The sequence below is a fragment of the Aquila chrysaetos genome, chromosome Z (assembly GCF_900496995.4).
Source record: "Aquila chrysaetos chrysaetos chromosome Z, bAquChr1.4, whole genome shotgun sequence".
In the NCBI taxonomy this organism is placed as follows: Eukaryota; Metazoa; Chordata; class Aves; order Accipitriformes; family Accipitridae; genus Aquila; species Aquila chrysaetos.
This window is the reverse complement of record NC_044030.1, coordinates 37,241,360-37,260,533: the sequence shown is the minus strand read 5'-3', so window position 1 is coordinate 37,260,533 and position 19,174 is coordinate 37,241,360. Positions and strand designations below refer to the sequence as shown.

Here is a 19,174-nt window from a genome sequence, read left to right as displayed (position 1 = left end):
GCAGAGTTCAAAGCCAGTTATCAGTTTTCCATGATGTACAACAAGCTCACATCACTTAGCCTACCATCTGCCTTGAGTCAACTGGCAGCTGAGGCTTTGCACGCTGCCATGTTTTATCAGCCCAGAAGGACTAGGTGTCTGCCCTCGAAGTGTTCCTTCTTTCAGGAACCAGCTGTGGGCCCACTCCAAAGACTTTACCCATTTTCCTCTATCTAGGCAGGTTTACCTGACCAAAGAAAGCTAGTGGATCCTGGAAGTGCAGAAGCTGCTGAATTTTCCCTTTCTCACTCCCAAGAACTGCTGCCAAAGCCTGCTTGTATTTGTGGGCTTTTATACTGAGCCCTGTGCTCAGCCTTGGAGCAGCTGGGCAGCCATACTGTGGGTCTGGCTCTTAAGAGAACCACTGATGCTGCAGCACACACCTTTTTATGCACTTTCACCTCCAGGCAGGCTGGGATTTTTCTGTTGCTTCCCATAACACATGAATGCAAACAACAAACCCACTTACTGATTAAATGAACCACAAACAAGCAAAATCAATATTCACTTTGTATTTAATCACAGGAGCCAAATGGCAAGACCTGAAGCATTTAGCTCTAATGAGGACATGGTGCTATGTTCACAATAGCATTCCTCCATTAATCACCCTGACTGTAAGGAAAATAGATGGTATGGTTTTGACACCTCTATTCTCACAGTTAAGGGCTCGAGATGGTATTACATCAGCGTGACAATGTTGTGTCATTGGGGCTGACTAAGCAGTTGTAAACAACCTGTCTGACGATCACATGCAGGCACACTCACAGATGAAGAGATATTTGTTGAAACCATGCAAGGTTGTACAGTCAGAGAACTCTGCCTCTTGCAAAAGAGCTGGTATACCAGATCAGTGTGTGTGAGCAAAATGCCAGATGAGCAGTCTTGTGGACAGAGCACCCAGTTACCGCAGGCATGAATGCAAGAGCTCCCCTTCTGCTCTCCTCCCCACTTTCCTTGGAGGTGTTGCTTATAGTGACCAGAGGAAAAAGAACTATACCATCTGTCTGTGCAAGTTCCTTAGTCTTTCCTTTTGTAGTTTGGTGTTTCTGCCATCACGCCAAGATGTTGGTAACAGGACTGTCTGCAGCAGCTTGGCAGAGGACAGATCTTGTTCCTATGTCCCATCAAATGAACACTGGTGATAGAAGTGACTAAAAGCTGTATCTGAAGCTGTACTAGAAGTGAAAGGTTTTCTCTCTGTTCACCCAGGTGACCCTAAGTGCTCTTACTGACATAAATTAGCAAAGTAAAATTAAGTTGCAGTGACCTCTGATAGGACAAGTTGTCCTATCCTGGCTTACTTCCTGCAGTCCTTGTTCAAGTAAGTTTTTTCATTAAAACAAATGAGGCTTCTTGACAAGAGTGCTTTGACCCTTTTTACTTTTCTCAGAAGATCTATTTTTTCTTACTTTGTGGTAATTGCTTGAAGCATTAGAGAACTCTCTTGTTACCCAGCTGTTTCTGAAGCAGTCTTATCTTTCTGGGTACAGAACACAGGCAAGGGACAGGGCAATTAGTTTATGAAAAAAGTTATTAACTGATTTATATAACTGTTAATAAAAAATAAATTAGTTTTTCTTTTTCAAAGTGTCTATTATGCCCTGTGTGCTTGTGCACCTCACTAAAAAGTTCTGAAGTGACCTTTCAATAAGTATTACTGACTGAAGTGAGGATGAGGCCTGGGGTGCAAGTTACTTGATGTAATGTTACAAAAGAAATGTGGCACTGCTGTTATCCTTTAGAGGATGTTAGCTCCCGACCAAATATCAAAACACTGCTAATGCTACTTCAAGAGCATTCTAGGAGATGTTTTGGAGCAATTTTCCTATATTTGTTATTTCAAGCCTCACTTAAACTCGTTAGCTCCTGCTGCATATTCCTGATAATCTATGTAAATGAGGTTATAATGCCATTTGTAGTGGGAGGATTAAGACTGACCTCAGGTAGGAAACAAGCAACATCAGTAGCACATAAAGTCTCAAGAAATAGTTCTCAGAAGCCCAAAACCTTGAGTAGTACATAGTGAAGGAATAAAAATGCAGATGATGTGGTGTACTAGAAGTTTGGGCAAAAGGTTGTGCAGAGGAAAAAGCAAGGCAATGAAATCCTGAACCATGCAAATGTATTCTTAGTTTTGAAAAAAACCTTTAAACTCTTTGCAGTCCTCTGATTCTGGATCCTCTTGGCCTGATTAAAAAAGGCCATTCTCATTTGCAGGTTCATTTATGGTCAGAGGACTGGAGTGTAAGGTTCTCAATTGGGAAATAGTCCAGTGTGATGTCAAACTGGCTTTACCTTGGGACAATGAGCTATCTAAAGCAATTGCCCATCCAGGGAGATGAGTGCCCACTTTCCAATTATCCAAATATTTATTGCAACTTCTTAAACATCTTGTAATATGAACATCAAGATCACTAGTATTGGGGGAGTGGGGGGGGGCAGTTTATGGGCCCTTTGGCATGGTTTGTTGGACAAGACTGTGGAAACTTCTTACTTATAGAGAAGCTTAAATTTAGAAGGCATGTCAGTCTCATGGAGGATTTTTCTTCATGGGTGTGGATAGACTTCCCACTGAGGAAAGCTATCCAAATGAGCAGCTGCACATATTTGATCACAGTTTTCCAAGCAGTGACAGCACTGATTATTGTATTGATAATAACCAGCTCCAGTCACCCTGCCATTAGCTGACTGGGTTGGTTGGCATAACCCTGCTAAATGGGGGCAGGGAGGAGGAGGGCTTGACTTTTCTTTGTGCAGAGTTAGCTATGTGCCCTCACTTAGAAAATCTGATTTGAGAAGGGTTTTTTCAACTCTGTACAACACTGTGTGAATTTGCACTTAGGAAGGTAGCAGTGCTGCCCAGGAATGTGATGCAAATGACTCCTTTAGTTTCGGGTGAGGCCAGGTCTATCTCAGCTGCCCCTGGAGCGGGGCAGCTGCTGCAGTTGCATGTGTTTGAGCGAGTCTCGCTGTGGCAGACCCTGCTGGCCCGCACAGCTGAGCTGGGGGCACTGTGCTTGCAGCAGGCTTTACCTGCCGGTGCCTGCAACACCTGCAAGCACTGACAAAAATAGTTGCAAGTCCCCTCGCGCCAAATGGCTTTGGCACTTTGGGACAAAATGTCTGTCCTATCAGCGCTGCGCTGGCCTCCACATTGCTGCCAGATGAGTGCCTGAAGTGCTGCTGTGCGGGAGGCAGGTGGATGTCTCGCACAGCGGCTAAGTGCCTCGTGCCCCAGAAACTGAGAGGCACTCAGAGAAGAAATCATTATGTCTCATTATAGCATGTACTTTGGGGACAGTATGGGCCACTGCATCTGTGGAGGTCAGAACAGTTAAATTTTGCTCTGGGTTTGGTGTACAAGTGTGTTTTTTAAGAGGCTGAAAATCCTATTTTAGATTGTTTTACTAAGCAGTCATCTTGATGTAACTTTGCAGTTCTAGGATTTACAAAGTTGTTGCATTAGCCACAGTATTTCCTTCTGCCATATATTGCCAGTGCTCTGGCTATGATTCAGAGAATCAGTGAGGAAGCTCTTAACCAGAGTATGGCATGGTAATTTAATTCCCATCCAAGGACTGGGCTCGGTGCATTTTGGCAGTCTCTGAGGAAAACAGCATCTGTGCAATTGCGGATAGATGTAAACAGATAGAAGTGGGTGGTTCTAGTCAATAAAAAGAAATATTGGGACTTGGACCTGTAGCAACAATATAATCCTGATGTTGTCGAGCTCCAGCAAATGGGTTTGGAAACAGGCTTCTGAATGTTTTTTTAAGAGATATGGGGCTGCATAGGCATCCATTGTACCATTGTATGTATGTTCACATTAAGAAAAATAGTCTTCATTTTATACAGACTTTGAAAATAAAAAGAGTCTCATTTACCAGCTCTGTTCACCATGCAACACTGTTCCCCTGGGCTGCTCCTACCCCGCCTGTTATGATGGGTCCTGCTTATGCCAGCTGGAAGCCAAATGTTGTCTGCAACTTACAGAAAGAGTAATTGGCTTGGAACCTACTACCTAAAACAGTGAAAAATGAACAAGCCTTGCTGCACTGGGCTCTGGTTTTGTGGCTGTCGCCAATAGCTCTTTCTTGAAAAGAGCACCATGCGGAATTGGCCTGGGTACAGTGCTTGGACACCTATCAAAGTTTACCCTCCTCCCCCACTCCTTTCTTTTCACTCACCCACTGCTAATATCTGCCCACCCCACAGTCCTCCATCCTTCCAAACCCAGAGTGTTGCTTGCTGAAATGTGATTGTTGATTCCATGTTACCACCTTCTGAAATGTTTTTCTCCTTTATGCACATCAATCGAAATACTGCACAATGCCCTCATATCCATGCATTATCTCTGCTGCTTAATGCATACACCATATACAAAATGATTGTTACTGCTCCAATAGGTGAAATTGTGACAAGTGGAAAAAGCTGTGGAGTGCCAAAATGTACATTAGCATTAACCACCTGGAAAGTGTACTCTTCTCCAAGGATTATGATTCTTTGCATGTTTTATTGCTACTGTAAAGATTTTATTGCTGCTTTTCTAAGGAAAACTGTTTCAGAATAGCTGTTTCCCTGGTGTTGCCACATTTCATGAAATCTGAGGACTTCAAAATCAGTTCCAAGTAATACTCATCTTCCTCCTAGAGGTGATGTTGTAAGAACTGGCCTTGCATAACAGCCTACCTCACACATTTGGTGAGGGATCATGGTGAGTGACAGCAGGTGGAAAAGATAAACCCCAGTTCCTGTGTGGTGCACGAGGGCTCCTCACATCATTGCTGTATCAACAGCAGTCATTTATCTGAGCTTCCCACCAGGAATGCACAAATGCAAAATACGTTTACGTCACCTGGCAGATTATTTCAACTAAATTATAACCTACAAAGGCTGATGTAATGGTCAGAGATCAAAAAAAGACCAAAAACAAAAACCCCAAAACAAAAGCCAACAGCCCCTTTGTGGTGCTGAAGGCATAACATGGGCAAAACAAAGCACATTCCTGGGAAACAACTGCCCATGACTCTGACATGCAGAGCACTGGTAGACCAGCACTCCCTGAATGCTGACATCAATATATGAAGCTTTCTTACTGCTTAGCATTTTGAAGAAAAATTACATGTATCAATAGTGGGGAGCTCACTCTTTCATGCTGAAACCTCCTACCCTCAAAGTCACTGTTGAACTGATAAAGCTTATCATGACCCTTGCATATATGAACACCTTTTTGAACTGTTGGAAAATCAGAGTAAGCTAATTTCAGTGTCATCTACCAGATCTCCAGCCCTGCTCTGTGTGTGTGATTGCATATCAGGAGAGTCTTCTACTACAAGCCAAGTCCAAAAGTGAAGCATCCACTTCACTTGACAGAACTGATAAACCAAACATAACACTCTACTTTTATTTTCTGGTAATAGGCTCTGTTACTATCTTGTGTCTAAAAACAGATCATCAAATTTTTGGAGAAAAAAAGATGTATCTGGCTGTAGACAATCCCTGCCATGAAAAGCTCCCACAAATGCTTAAATAGCTATGTTATAACAAATGAATATGCCTTTTGCATGACAGCTCAGTCATTCATAAATGTAGTTATACCATTCTGCATCATATTTAAGTAAGCAAGCTTGGTATTCAGCACATTGTTGCCAACTCCACCAACACTCTGTGTTTTCTAGGCTTAATAGGAAACCTGCTTGAATTCTGAACTCATCATTTCTATTACCTTGTGTGAAGGCAGAAAGTCACATCTTGTGTAGGGATGATAGATGGAGTTAGCACTGATGGCAGAAATGAATCATATTGCCTGAGGTTAGCTGACTCTTGGTGATGATGTAGTTGACCATTTGGTAATGTGTTCAACATGCTCTGTGCCCCCAAACCAAATAGAATAACCTGGGCAAAGCTGGTGAGCCCAATACATGGAAATAGATCTCCCAAAAAGCAGAAGTAGCTTTGCAGTAGACAGATTCACAGTGCCAGCTGCGGCTAATCTTTGTCACTAGGCTGAATGTTCTGCGTTTTTTGTTGGTTTTGGGTTTTTGTTTGTTTGTTTGTTTGTTGTTGGTGGGGTTTTTTTGGGTTTTTTTTGTAATTCAGAAAGCTTGATGCTTTTCCACAGCCAGGTTAAGCTATCAATGTTCCTCACCACAGATTATTTCTGATCCCATGCCACTCATTCCTATGCTTACTCTAGATAAGCACTAAAAAACTGATTCAGGTTAAAACTAACCTATTTGGCCAAAACCCCAACTTTTGCTATAGGTCAGTACCCAATACAGTCAGCTGAGCAGCCAAATCAGTGTCAGTGCTAGCACGGACTGTGAGAGTAAGCAGACAGGACCAGTCTCAATCAGTTTTACTAGTATGCCTTTGAAGTACTTCTACTAATCGTTGGCAGAGCCAGCACTTCATTTTCAATAAGCTTTAATGTCACAGTCACTGTATATGGATCTACAGTCAGGACTACATCATTATTATTCAGGATGTGAAATACAGTTAAGTATTTGTCAATTTATTTATTGAGTAGTGCACATTTTAAAATAATTTATAGCTGATTTAATAATGTTAAGTGATGAGGTGCACATGTATGAGCACTCTGCTTTATGCCATGAATACAGTCACAGTAAATGGGTTTTCTTATTCTGAAATACTGAAGAGCACATGCAATTCTTCTCCATTACATAAAGTTTTAAAATATGCTCACCAAAATACTGTTTTGATATCGGCCAACATTGCATAAGGTAGGACATCTATCAAGAGTGAGAAGGATGTTTTACTGTGTTTTGTCTGGTCATGTTTTGTTGATTTTCAAGGAATCTAGCCAGAGCTATATATTCACAGTGATGATTCAAGAAAAATGGCTTGCACTTAGAGAGCATTATTTGTTCAAGTTCACAATAACTTCCAGTTATGCTGGCCTATTGCGTCTATGCACAGAGATTGCTCCTAATCACCTAACAGCAAACATTGAAAGAACCATCTAAAATTTACCTATTACTACTTCGATATTTTTGCCAGCAAGAAAAGGTTAAATTTTCATTATGTCTCATTCTGGGGAATCTTGCTCACTGCTTGGCAATTCCCTCACTTAGTACCTCTTAGCTTCCCAGTGGCACATTGCATGTGCCATCAGTTTAGGCAGGTGAACTTCTTCAGAAATAAGGTAGTGCTGTGCTGATTATCATTTTTACATCTTACGCATAGTAGAATAGTTGTATAGGGAAGTAGCAGCCTTTGGCTGCAACCAGCATGTTTTTATAGACTTAATACAAAAGAAGCCTCTGACTCTCATCCCAAATACTGAGCCTATAACATCTTTTACTCTGGAAATGTTTGGTGCTCATGGAACTCCATTATACCACTGTATCTGCAATTGAGTACAGCTTTCATCATTCTATCATGTTAACAACTGGTTTTAGGGACTAAGAAAATGTTAAAGAGTAAATAGTGCATAATACAATAATAATATACATAATTGTGCATAGTCTTCTTTGATTAGCTGTGATCATAGAAAAAGGGATCTGGAATAAGAAGTGGGAATTTTACTGTTGAAATTGAAATAAATGCAATGTTCCCAAACTGCAAAATCCATGGTCACAATCAGTGTGAAATCTTCACCAAAAGCTTGTGATCTGTGGGAATGTGTACTACCTAGGCCTCTTTCGTTAAACTGTTTTCACAAATATAAAAACCTAATAAACTTTCTTTGGTAAATGCTATACTGCTTCCTACTAGTTTCAGAAGGGGACATAGTACTTTTTTATTTTTTTAAGGCATATAAAGAGAGAAAGTACATTCAATTAATGAAATCTTTTGAGTGACATCCATAGAGATCTTCATAGAAGATGGGGATCACTAAATACAATAAAGTGCTGAAGATCTATAGAATCCTTACGAAGCTCAGAAATCACTTTCCATTCTCTAGGAAGGGGCCCTAATCACATGCATACACACAGAATAGGAATAGCTTTAAAACTTAGACTTTGAAAATCAATATTGTATTTAATGGACTCTTCCCCCCACTCAAAAAAAAGAAAAAAGCACAAGGAATACTGAAGTCAGAATATCTGTGTCATGAAACATGTATTGTACTTTGTAAGAATGTGTCATTATGTAGACAGGGTAAGATTTCCTAACAACTTTATTTTCTAGACCTGGGGGGTGGGGTTTTTTTGGTGTATCAAATCACGTCAGAGTACAGTGCTACTTGGGACCAAGACTATGTTCAGTGACTTGGTTGCTAATGCAGCACCTTCTCACTTAAAGATTAAAAAAGGCACAAAAGGAATGAATTGACTCATACAACTGCTTTGGGCAGCTAAGCAGACTAAAGATTAAGTGTAAACAGGCTGGCTCCTTCTTTAAGAGGTCACAATTCTTTATTTTTATAGATGGTAATATTAAAACATCTGGTCTTCAAAACACACCTTTGTAGACAATACGAAGCTCCTATAACTTCAACAATTAAAGAAAAGAACCCTCTAGTTGATTAGTAACTCATGACTTTATCTTGATCTTTCTTTCCCTTTAGAACTATGTCTTTTCCTCAACTGGCAATTTCAAGAGCTTGCCATGAACTAAAGAATTCATTATCAGTCTTGAAAACAATTTACCATGAAGTTTAAAGTAGTAAATTAGTGCTTAAGGAATTAACTTTGGGAATGTCAAATATAAAAATTGAGCCAAATACAGAGTAGACAATATCGTGCCTTGCAGGTATATTTAATGCAGTTGTGCATATTAGGATGATTAGTTGTACAATTAAGTCTTCTACTGATCACCACAGTAATCTGCATCGCAATCAAGAAAGTTACACACATACCAGTTGCAGTCAAAAGGAAAGAAATCCTGTATATAAAGGTTTCCAATGTATTTTTTAAGGAACCTTCCCTTGAAGATCCTTGCAGAAGCCCATGGTATACACACTAAATCAATGCAACAAAACTTCCAATAAAATTGTGGTTTAATCCACTTGGCAACAAAAGGGTCAAGTGGCATGAAAAAAGCTCAAGTCTGCAAATTAGTTATTGACACTAATAGGTTACTCTTCAGAGAATTTTCACCACAAATTTGTCTGTAGGCTGCAAGTGTTTTTCTAATGCAAACATAACTTATGAAAAAGAAAAAGGGTAGGCCACCAACTGAAAGAAAACATTTATTGAATCAAAGTCAATACTTTCCTTTTAATATCTACAAGCCAACACTGAACTGACTTTATTCAAGAATGAACACAATGTACAAAAAAAGTATGTCTGTTATAAAAATATGTCAATTTTTTTTTTCCTGGCTATTGAGCTGAAAACATTTTGACAAGTGCAAGATAGTGGCTTAAATTTGCTTACCAAACCTATTACCAATGACAAAGTTCAAATACTTTTGTAATCATAGTATATTTAAGACTCATTGATAAAGTGGCATTAGAATTGTTGACACCTAAAAAAAAAATACCACTGCACTGCCATGTGTTTATGCACCCAGACAATTGAATATCTTGATCTTCTGTCGTCACCAATCAGTACCTTTATCAGTGAAGACTATCCAACCTAACTCGAACTATTCAACCAGCTAATTGACACCTACCACTGGAATACAACTTAGGGAAGGCAAACTACGTCGATGGCCCTGTATTTTGTGTGTTGTTTGCGAACTGAGAGAGAAGAGTAGGTAGGTTCATACATGATTAAATCAACCTGACAGCTACTGCAATGTGAAATCAGGGAAAGGATGGAAAAAGAATAAGGAATCATTTATGACAGCAATCTATATTTACGAACATGTGTGTTTACGTATAAAAATGGATCTGACTAGGCTCAGTTATGCCTTGTTTGCTTGGATGGTTTTTTTTCCCCACATAAAAATTTAACTCAACCAGGACTAAAATCATTGACTTCTCTCAAACCACCACTAAAGAGGAAAAAAAAGGACCATTTACAGAGATAATCTGAAAACAGTGCAATATTAAAATACAATTTCACAACATGTGAAAGAAACATGCTTTGGAACCTGAGCAAAAGGCATTTTACTGACTTAGTAAAAAGTCACCCTGTGTGTTGTTTTCATTGGCATCTGTTCTGCCAGATTATGTTGCTCGTAGCAACTTCCATGGCCCCTAAATATTTAGTACACAGAAACTGCCAACTACTTAGAGAGGTCTACTAAACTTTTCAGCTAATATTGCAGGCAGTCTGACATGCCGCTACTGGAAGTGACCATACAGCCTAAAATTAAGAAACACTGTAGAAAGAAAAAGAAGCAGCCAAACATGATGCTTTTCTTCTTTAAATAGATTAAAGCGCTTCCACAACACTTAGATACGGTACTACACTGGTTTACAGTCTCAAGGTCAGCTCTTTCAAAATAAATATACTGAACATTTACAACAAATGCCTCATGAATGCAAGCTCTCTCTTTATTATCTCAAGACCAGTTGGATAAAAACTAAAATAAAGGCATAACTCTGAAGCAGCTAAGTTACAAGTCCTTTTTCAGAAACAGGCATGACTTGGTGCCACAGCAAAATTTTTCACCAGTCTGCAGTAAGCAATTTTTTTTTTTTACTCCTAGCACCAAGCGGGCCACCATATGAAGCAACCTCACAATGCATGCGGTCATCTACTCTGCTGATTTTGTATGAAATAATAATCTGTGCTTGCAGGTCCCAGACCTTTCAAAAATGGGTATGAACAATAGATGATTGAAGACATTAATGGAAACTTATTTCTAAGTTACTTGAGTGGAGAAAAGATTTAAAGACTAAAAAGCAACAGAACGTTGCACATTAGTATTTCTGAAGGATGAGGGAAGCTAAGGTTGGTGCTTTGATTTACCTTCAAACAAACAAAAAGCTAAAAACAATCCTAAACAGCTCTATGTCTGTGATACTGGTAGAGGCCAATGTGTGCATGCCACTGAAAGGCACAGTCGGACCAATCTGATAAATGGCATCATCAGAGCAGAACAGCAATGTTTCACTGGAGCAATCACAAAGGGTGAACAATGAGCCATCACTTCTCTTGTCATGAGCACAGAAAGCAGTCACCAAGGCAAAAGAGGGGACACAGGAAAGAAGATACAGGAACTCACATAAACCTGGAAGACAGAAAACACATTAAACTGAATTTTGAACATTCTGAATAACCATTTTCCTACTGTAACTTTGCTATTCATTGATTTAACACCATACATATTATCATTAAATGGATGGAACTGTTGCAAAAATCGTACCCTAATCATACCACAAAATTCTTTTGAAATTTGTTATACAACTAACTTCACTTGCAAAGATTTGCCTACAATATCATCTTAGGTATAAAACAGGCTTATGGACAGACTGATGCAGTCAGGACAATCTCTTGTTCATTGTGTAAAAAAATTAACATGCTTACATTGTACTGAATTTTTTACTCAGAAGTGCATTTTAAAATTGGGCATCGTAAAAACACAGCAATTTATAGGGAGCTAATTATGAAGCAGTATGATTGTTCTTCCTACAGCTCTAAAGGTGCCTAAAAAGCAGAGTGCAATACTTACTGGAAAGGTTTCCCCAAGGTTATCCTGCTTTTGTATCTACAAGCTGCATCTGAACATTTGCAGACATGCCACCTCCATAGCCTCCCTTAGACTGCATTTGGTTCTGAATTGAGCTGACCTGGAGACAGAAGGGAAAGGGCAGCAGAGAAAAAAAAGAAAGGCAGTTAGTGAGCTATGGCGTCTTCTTGCTTCCAATTTTATTTCTTGTTTAGGTTTGGTTTTCAAGTGCTACTTTACCATTAAAGCTACATTACTTTTGCATGAGGACATGTGCAGCGTAGGCTTCCTGGAATTTTCACTTCTGCAGGCAGCTCAGCAGGAGAGGCGGAAGAACTGATGCTGAGGCAGAAGTTTTTCCTCTCTCCCAAAGAAAACTGATTTAGGCTTTCACTGACCCACTTGATTACTCAAAAAAAATTAATCAAATCTCTTACTGGTATCCAACTCTACTCCATCTGACAAGCTATAATTTGTTATATGGAAAATGTTCTTTTCCAAGTATGATAAACCAGAGAAGTTGACGCCATTACAGTAAAAATATAATAGACAACTTATAAAATATCTGGATAGTATCTGCACTGTGTGGCTAACTTCAGATAATGAAAAAAGGACTTTCTAAACCAAAAAGGAGCTTTTGGTTTGTGGAAGGTTTTTTATTTATCTAGTTACGTAACAGCATACACTGCTTTCCTTAATTGCTACTAGTCCTTTAAATGGCAGGGCTTTTACTGTTTAAATCATACTCAATCTATCAACTTCCCTGAAAACAGCTTATTTGAAGATATTTTTAGCCTGATGCAAATAAATACATAAAGACCCCCCCCCCACCCACAAAGACATGCACATCCCTCTACGGCTTTCCTTGCCTTTATCAACAAAAAGGAAGGGAAACCATAGTTCTTTCCTACTTGTGTAGCATGAGTCAAAATAATCATCTCCAAGTGCCTGCAGGAAGCCAACTCCAACCTTAAAGGTTTGGCCTTTTTCTCTCTGCACCCCAGAGTGTACATAACAAGTACACAACGAGCACAAAATAACATATTCCTTCAAGGCTACAGCTTCTGAAATTGAACTTGCAGAAAGTCTATGCCTGCAGGGCACCACTTGCAATTATGACATGTATGCTCCTTCATAGAGACCTCAAAACATCACTAGAAAGCTGTATTGAAACAGCACTGGAGAAATACTTCCAAGTAGCATGCATGACTTTTTCCCTGTCTACAAAGACGAAACAAGTATATTCTTTTCCACAGCAAAGCAAAACACATGCACACACACAAAATGAATAAGCACAATTCTTTTTACATACTGTTTCTCAAACCAATGTCAAAAAAGGAGCCTGTTTTGGGATCTTCGTCTTCAACAGTATTGCATATTGCAGTGCTATGCAAAAGATCTGATTTTTACGTATTCAAGCAGCGCAATGTAAAACCATTTTCTACCTTGGTGCATTGCTCAAACAAGTGATACAGCTGCAGAAAAGCAGTTATATTCACATTTTTCTTCAGAGCCAATACTCTAGTGGGTCTGACATCAGCGACTACAAACTCAGTAAGAAAGTGTGGAGAAGTGCAAACCACATTCATGGGGTGATGTTTAAGAACTTTCCCATTTCACCAAGCTGGTTGTCATCTTCATCAAGCATCTTCTGTTGCTCATTGGAACAAAAGGAGTTTGAATTTAATCTTTTTTTTCCGCAGAAAATTAATTAATATACAAGTAAATGTATTCACAAGAATGACTTGAGGATGGTATTAATTTAATCTGAATGAACCCTGTCTCTAGTGAAAAAGAGCTAGAAAACCATCTCCAGGCCATATCACCTTCCAGCCTGACAACTTGCTTATATGATTTTAAAATTTTGGAGAACAGCAAATCAACACAAATTGCAAGGCTAAAGTGTAAATTTTTATGATTACTTTTTCTAAAGGTTAGAATAATTTCTTTGGTACTTCAGTCACGTGTATAGACGTTTGTGTTAGTGGGTAAGGAAGTATATCAGTCTAAAATGCAGAGCCTGTTACACCTAAAGCAAATAGAATGCAGCAAATTAAACTTGACTACATTAACAGTTCAGTGGCTATTTTGTATATGAAAACTTATACAGGAGACATACAACGTTAAAAACACTGAGAAAAAAGCAGGTCTAACTATTGTAGGCTTATAAGTTGGTATTCTTTCTGAAGCATCCTCCTTTTGAGGCAGTCTGAGCTACAAGAACAAGCACCATGAAATGCAATTATTTTTTCTTTCTCAAATATGCTATTGCCTTCCTTTGATGATATATAACAGCAAGGGTCTTCCCTCTTATGTGTAATTTAGGTAGGATAGGGATTTAAAGATTTTGGAAGTGGAAGAGGTTTGCACCAATTAAAGATCACACAATCTGTTGTGCTGCTTATCTATCTCATTAATTTCCTTCTTTCCTTTTCTTTCCCTCCCTTTTAGAATTAGGAAATAGCACAGATGGTCCTCAACAAAGAAAACAAGGGAAAACTAAGAAAAGGATGGAATACATGAAATCAAAGACTAAACTGAGGAATATGAAGCAGAAGAAGAAAGTGAGAGATTTCACCATGGAATATGAAGGTAAAATAAGAAAGCAATGGGAATGAGAAAGAAACAGTGCACAGGGGACTCCTACTGTTTAAGCGTACCTTTGACAAAGGAGCAAGGCACCCTACAGAGAAGGCAAAAAAAAAAAGCAAAGTATTTCAGTAGTCAGAAAACTACTGTACTCAGAATCATAAGGACATGTAATAAAGAACAATGCTGATGAAAAAAGGCACAGAGCAGATAGTGGGCGAAGAACCAAATTTATATGGGAAAAGCTAATGAAATTGCAGGAGGTCCTCCTAAGGTATTCAGACAAGAGAAGGCACAAGGAGGTTCATGAAGGAGTATAATGTCCATACTTTAAAAGAAATTAATCAGCAGAAAAACATGTGGAGGTTAACACCATAATCTTGGAATTTACACTGCTAAGAATGGACAAAGAGACTGGATGCAATATTAGCACAGTAAGTTACCACAGAAGAGGCAGGAAAATAAGCAGTGTGAAAAAGTAGAGATTTGTGCTTCTGAAGAGAGAGAAGGACAAAAAGGATTACTTTTTGCATACCGATCGTTTCTATCTGGGATCAGAAAAATCACTCTGGCCACTGATGCAGCACGTTACCCACACGAAAAAAGTGAGGGAAAGAGATAGCCAGTTATGAGCATTCAAAATTAAAAAGTCTATGTAGAGAGACAATAATGATTGCCTACTGTCTGCAGGTGAATTGGATATTATGCAAGGCAAAGGTGAGGGGGGAAGTCTGAGGTGAAAGAGCAAAGCTTCAACCAGTCACCACAAACCTCACACGAGGCAGCTCAGCTGTGAGAAAGAGGAAGGTTCTCACAAGAGGGACAACAAACATTTAAAAACCAAAAAGCCATGCTTTAAAAAAAAAAGAAAACTGCTCACTTTATTACTTCATTTTATAAAGGCTTTGAATATTAATGTAATACACTGCATTAAGTAAGTAATTAGTTTTAACTGAATTTTATCAAGTTGAAGCTGTGTTTGTCCATTTAACTTGCTTACAGATGTTTTAGTACAAATCAATTCCAATCCATTATGTTGTTTCTGGGAAAATGTAGTATACTGTTTGTCACATCTGATTTTCTAGCTTTGCTGTTCCCCAATACATATGGAGTTACAAAAGTTTTTGTCTGATCTCAATAAGCTGTAAACTAGTTGAAACTACAGATGACCTCACTTGCCTACATTAAAACCATCTCTTTCCTTTACAGCTCTGCTCTCTATTCAGATACCTCTGACAGAACTCTTTCTTCTCCTTTGTCAAGAAGTATTTTTCATCATCACCTACATACAATCCTTTTCTAGATTGCATATTACTAACCTTAAAAAGAGATTGACATTTCACATAAATACAAAGCTGTGCAAAAGAAATAATAAGCTGATTTTCAGTATCCATCTTAGTCTCTGTTTTTCACTTTCAGAGAGATAAAAATCTTTATTGCTCCTATCACCTACAGGAAGCTACGAAACCTTGTGACATCGTTACTTGCTCTGGAAATAATTCACAGTGCAAATAGGGCTACAGAGTATAGAAAAACATCAACAAGGACACCAAAAATATTTGTGTGCACTATAAACCAAGTTAAGTTAGAGTTTTACATGAACTATATTTAAAATTGCTTAAAACACTTTTTAAAGCTTTCTCTAAAATACTCTAGTAATATACCTCTATTTTAGTTCATACATGCCATCAGTATGATTTTTTAAAAAGTATTCTAGACATAGCCTGTACAATATATACAGCATCTACTATGAATTGTCAATAAATACAGGAATCTTAAAAATGGTATTCCATAACCTTGAATGCAAGTGTTTAGGACTTGGAATTAAGACGCTAGCAGGTTGTTCTTCAGTTTTATAGAGATTCTTTCTTATAGTTGAAAGCCTCATTGCTTCAGCCACCATATACATATACAGTGTTCCTGTATTCTAAGATGAAACATTCATCTGCTTATGCTTACCGAATTCATTCCACTGAATAGGTCTCCTGATCCTACATGAGCTGTGTGAACAAAGTTTGTTGGCTCCCCAATCATGCTTCGGTCAATTCGCCGTCGTCTTTTCTGAAAGGAAGGTAAAGAAACCATCTGAGAGTCATTCAAAAGGCAAAAACAACGTGTGTCATAAATGTCAAATTTAACTGTCCATAGAGTATTTCATACACTGTAAGATATTTTCATAGAGTCAAAAAGCAGAGTCCAAATTCCCAGGTTAACCAAGACATCGGTAATACTGTCATTTGTTTTTACTTGGAGGATCTATAGCAGATCATTAGACCAGCACTGATACCCCTCCTAGCATTTACGCCAACAAAACTCTTGTAAATAACCTTACTATGTTCCATGGTTTATTTAGCAATACTTGGAACGTTTCATACAGTAACTTCTGCCTATATTTATATTTAAATTTAATATGTGGCAGATAAAATTTTAGATTTAGTCACTCAAACCAAGAATTAATGATCAAAGATCTTTAGTATAGTGTATGAAACCACTAACTTACAGGATTTCTGATTTACATGCTGTGGGAACTTATGTCACTATTTGTAATATACTTCATGGTGATGTTCAGAACAATGCCTTGAGTTTGATCAGGGTTAGTCGCAGACATATCTTTACTGAACCCTGTATACTCAGATAACTTCCAGTCTGTGTGTTTGTAGCAAGGCAAGGTGCCAGATTAGGGACTCTATTCCTGTGCCATGAGACAGAAGACAAGAATTGCTTAACCTCTGCCTCCCCTTTTTCAGAGTCACAGCTTCATATTTTATTAATGTAATAACACGCAAATGAAAAATTGGAGGCAGTAAGGACTTCATCTAATTAAAGCTGCTTTGGTTGCCTGCCTCCAGCTAAGCATTGCATCTAAAGGAATAAAACAAGAAAATCCTATCCTCATTTCTTAGGCCAGAGCCAAGGAGCTTACACAGAGCAAATCATGCAGTGTGCAGTCACCATATGCCAGTATCCTGTATTTGAAAAAACCCAATAGCCATGAAGCACAGTATGAATATCTCAATTTAAGGTGTGTCATAAAAAATACAGTGTAATAGCTAAAAAACTACTTAAGCTCAGTTAAAAGCTTCACATCATCTTAAAGTCCACTCAGTCTCATTTTTAAAGGGATCTCCATTTCTAATCTGGAACGAGATCGTAAGACCACCCAGACTCAAGACACGAAGGTACATGCCTCACAAGTGAACTAGCTGCTATTGAAACGCAGCTACAGATTAAATCTTTATGAATCAGAACCCACAACTATGAGAATATATCGCGGGGTTTGGCCAGGAAGTGCAAAACACATTTAATCCTTTCATGTACCTTTTCCCTATTACTAAACTCAGATTTCAGTAGGTTTCAGTACCTTACTGCATCATATTAATAGCTAGGATAAGGAGAAACACATAAAACACTCCCATAGAAAGAGCAAAACAAAATGACCCAATCTATGCCAAAACTATTAGTAAATTCTCTACTCCCAACAAATTTGACAAGATCAACCAAATAAAATAATCATAGCTATAAAAACATCTTCATGTTGTTTGAGGGCTTTCACAGAGAAAACGTTTATGGAAATTAACTGAGATATCTCAATTACAGGAAACAGGAAATTAGTAGAGTTCACAGGACCATAAATAGCCACAACAGAATCTATTACCATGTCCCACCAATGCATTAATATTTAAATTTGGAAGTCAAGCTCACTTATATATACAGAAAATGATTTCTTAAGTTATATATGCTATCAGCTAGTAAAGCATACGTGACTAACTTGGGGGGAGAGACCCCACACCAGGTTTATGCTTCCAGTGGATGAGAACTGCTCATCTGACATGTTCAGGCTGAGGAGCATCTCCACCCGGCATAATGATTATTTTAAATGCATGTTGCTGTATTTACATAATATAGTATTGTAATATGCTGTGACTGACACAGAAAGAAGCTCTAGAGAACTGTATGAAACACACTGCTCCAATTAAAACACTTAAAATTGTTTCAGTTCTACAGTCATTGCCTCTCTCCCCCTTTTAAAAAGTAACAGCCAGAATCAGAGTAATTTATGTGTCAAAACAATACATCCATGATTTCTTAGTTTTAGTACAGTTTTGAAATGCAGGGTTTTGATGCAGAGAAAATTTAGACAATCTCAAAGCTTTCAGAATTTTTTGTTTCTTTATTCTGCAAATAACCAAACTCTTTCTTTGGGCAATTTGGGCAACTCAACTTATTCTCCTCCTTTTCTTGTTGCTAAGATCACTGGCATGCCAGTAACAGAATTGAGTGCTCGTGGGTAATTCTCTGCTAATCGTCAGCTAGTCAACCGGTAACCACTAGTTGAAGTGAATTGCCTTCAAACCCTGTTTATCTTAAGAGAGTTTCTTATCAGAGGTCATCAGCCAGTTACACCCTGGCATATGCCCACTGACATGATCTCCCTGAAGCAGTGGAAGAGTACTTAAATGCTCTGCTATATTAAGACCACAAAGTAGTTCACTCTGAAAGCAAATAAAACTTTTTTTTTGTTTTTTTTTGCTGCAGGAGAACTCAGTTTGCATTTATATTGGTGTTTTAGCTTAGATCATGAGCATGCTTTTGAAGCAACATTGCCAATCCCCATTTACCATGCTTCAGTTTTAATTTCAGAGTAATCTTGGAGTGTACAAATTAGACTTCTTTTGGGTGAAGCTGAACTGGAAGACTAGCTGATACACTCCCATTGCTAATAAACATTTGAGGCCAATGGACCAGGTGAGCCAGTCTGAAGCAGACCACAAAAGAGACATCTAATGCACATCATGGTTCCCCAACACCAACTGTTCTGCTGTACTGCATAGCTGCTCTTACTAGGATGTGCCATTTCCACAGACACAGCCTCAGACAGAACCAAAATGACGAATTAGCATGGATGAAGGCACATGGGGAGCGCTGTAAAAAAGTCACCTCTTTTTGAGGAATGTAACACAGGATACAGGAGTAGGGGAGTATGCCTGGAAAGGTTATAATAAAGCTTTTACAGAGG

At 38.5% G+C, this 19,174-nt stretch overlaps 1 protein-coding gene across 4 annotated transcripts in view; it reads right to left on the bottom strand.

Moving 5' to 3' along the window:
- Positions 1–8,747: 8,747 nt before the first annotated feature.
- Positions 8,748–19,174, bottom strand: part of CDC42SE2 (CDC42 small effector 2) — an 87,210-nt gene continuing 76,783 nt past the window's right edge. For 3 of the 4 annotated variants that reach the window (XM_030005633.2, XM_030005634.2, XM_030005637.2), the window contains 3 exons: positions 16,117–16,218; positions 11,572–11,689; positions 8,748–11,130 (listed from right to left, as the gene is read on the bottom strand). In XM_030005633.2, the coding sequence (XP_029861493.1) occupies positions 11,591–11,689; positions 16,117–16,218 (201 nt within the window). In that variant the 3' untranslated portion in view covers positions 8,748–11,130; positions 11,572–11,590. Of the gene's footprint in view, positions 11,131–11,571; positions 11,690–16,116; positions 16,219–19,174 lie in introns of those variants that run through there. The other variant, XM_041120647.1, reaches the window with a different exon arrangement.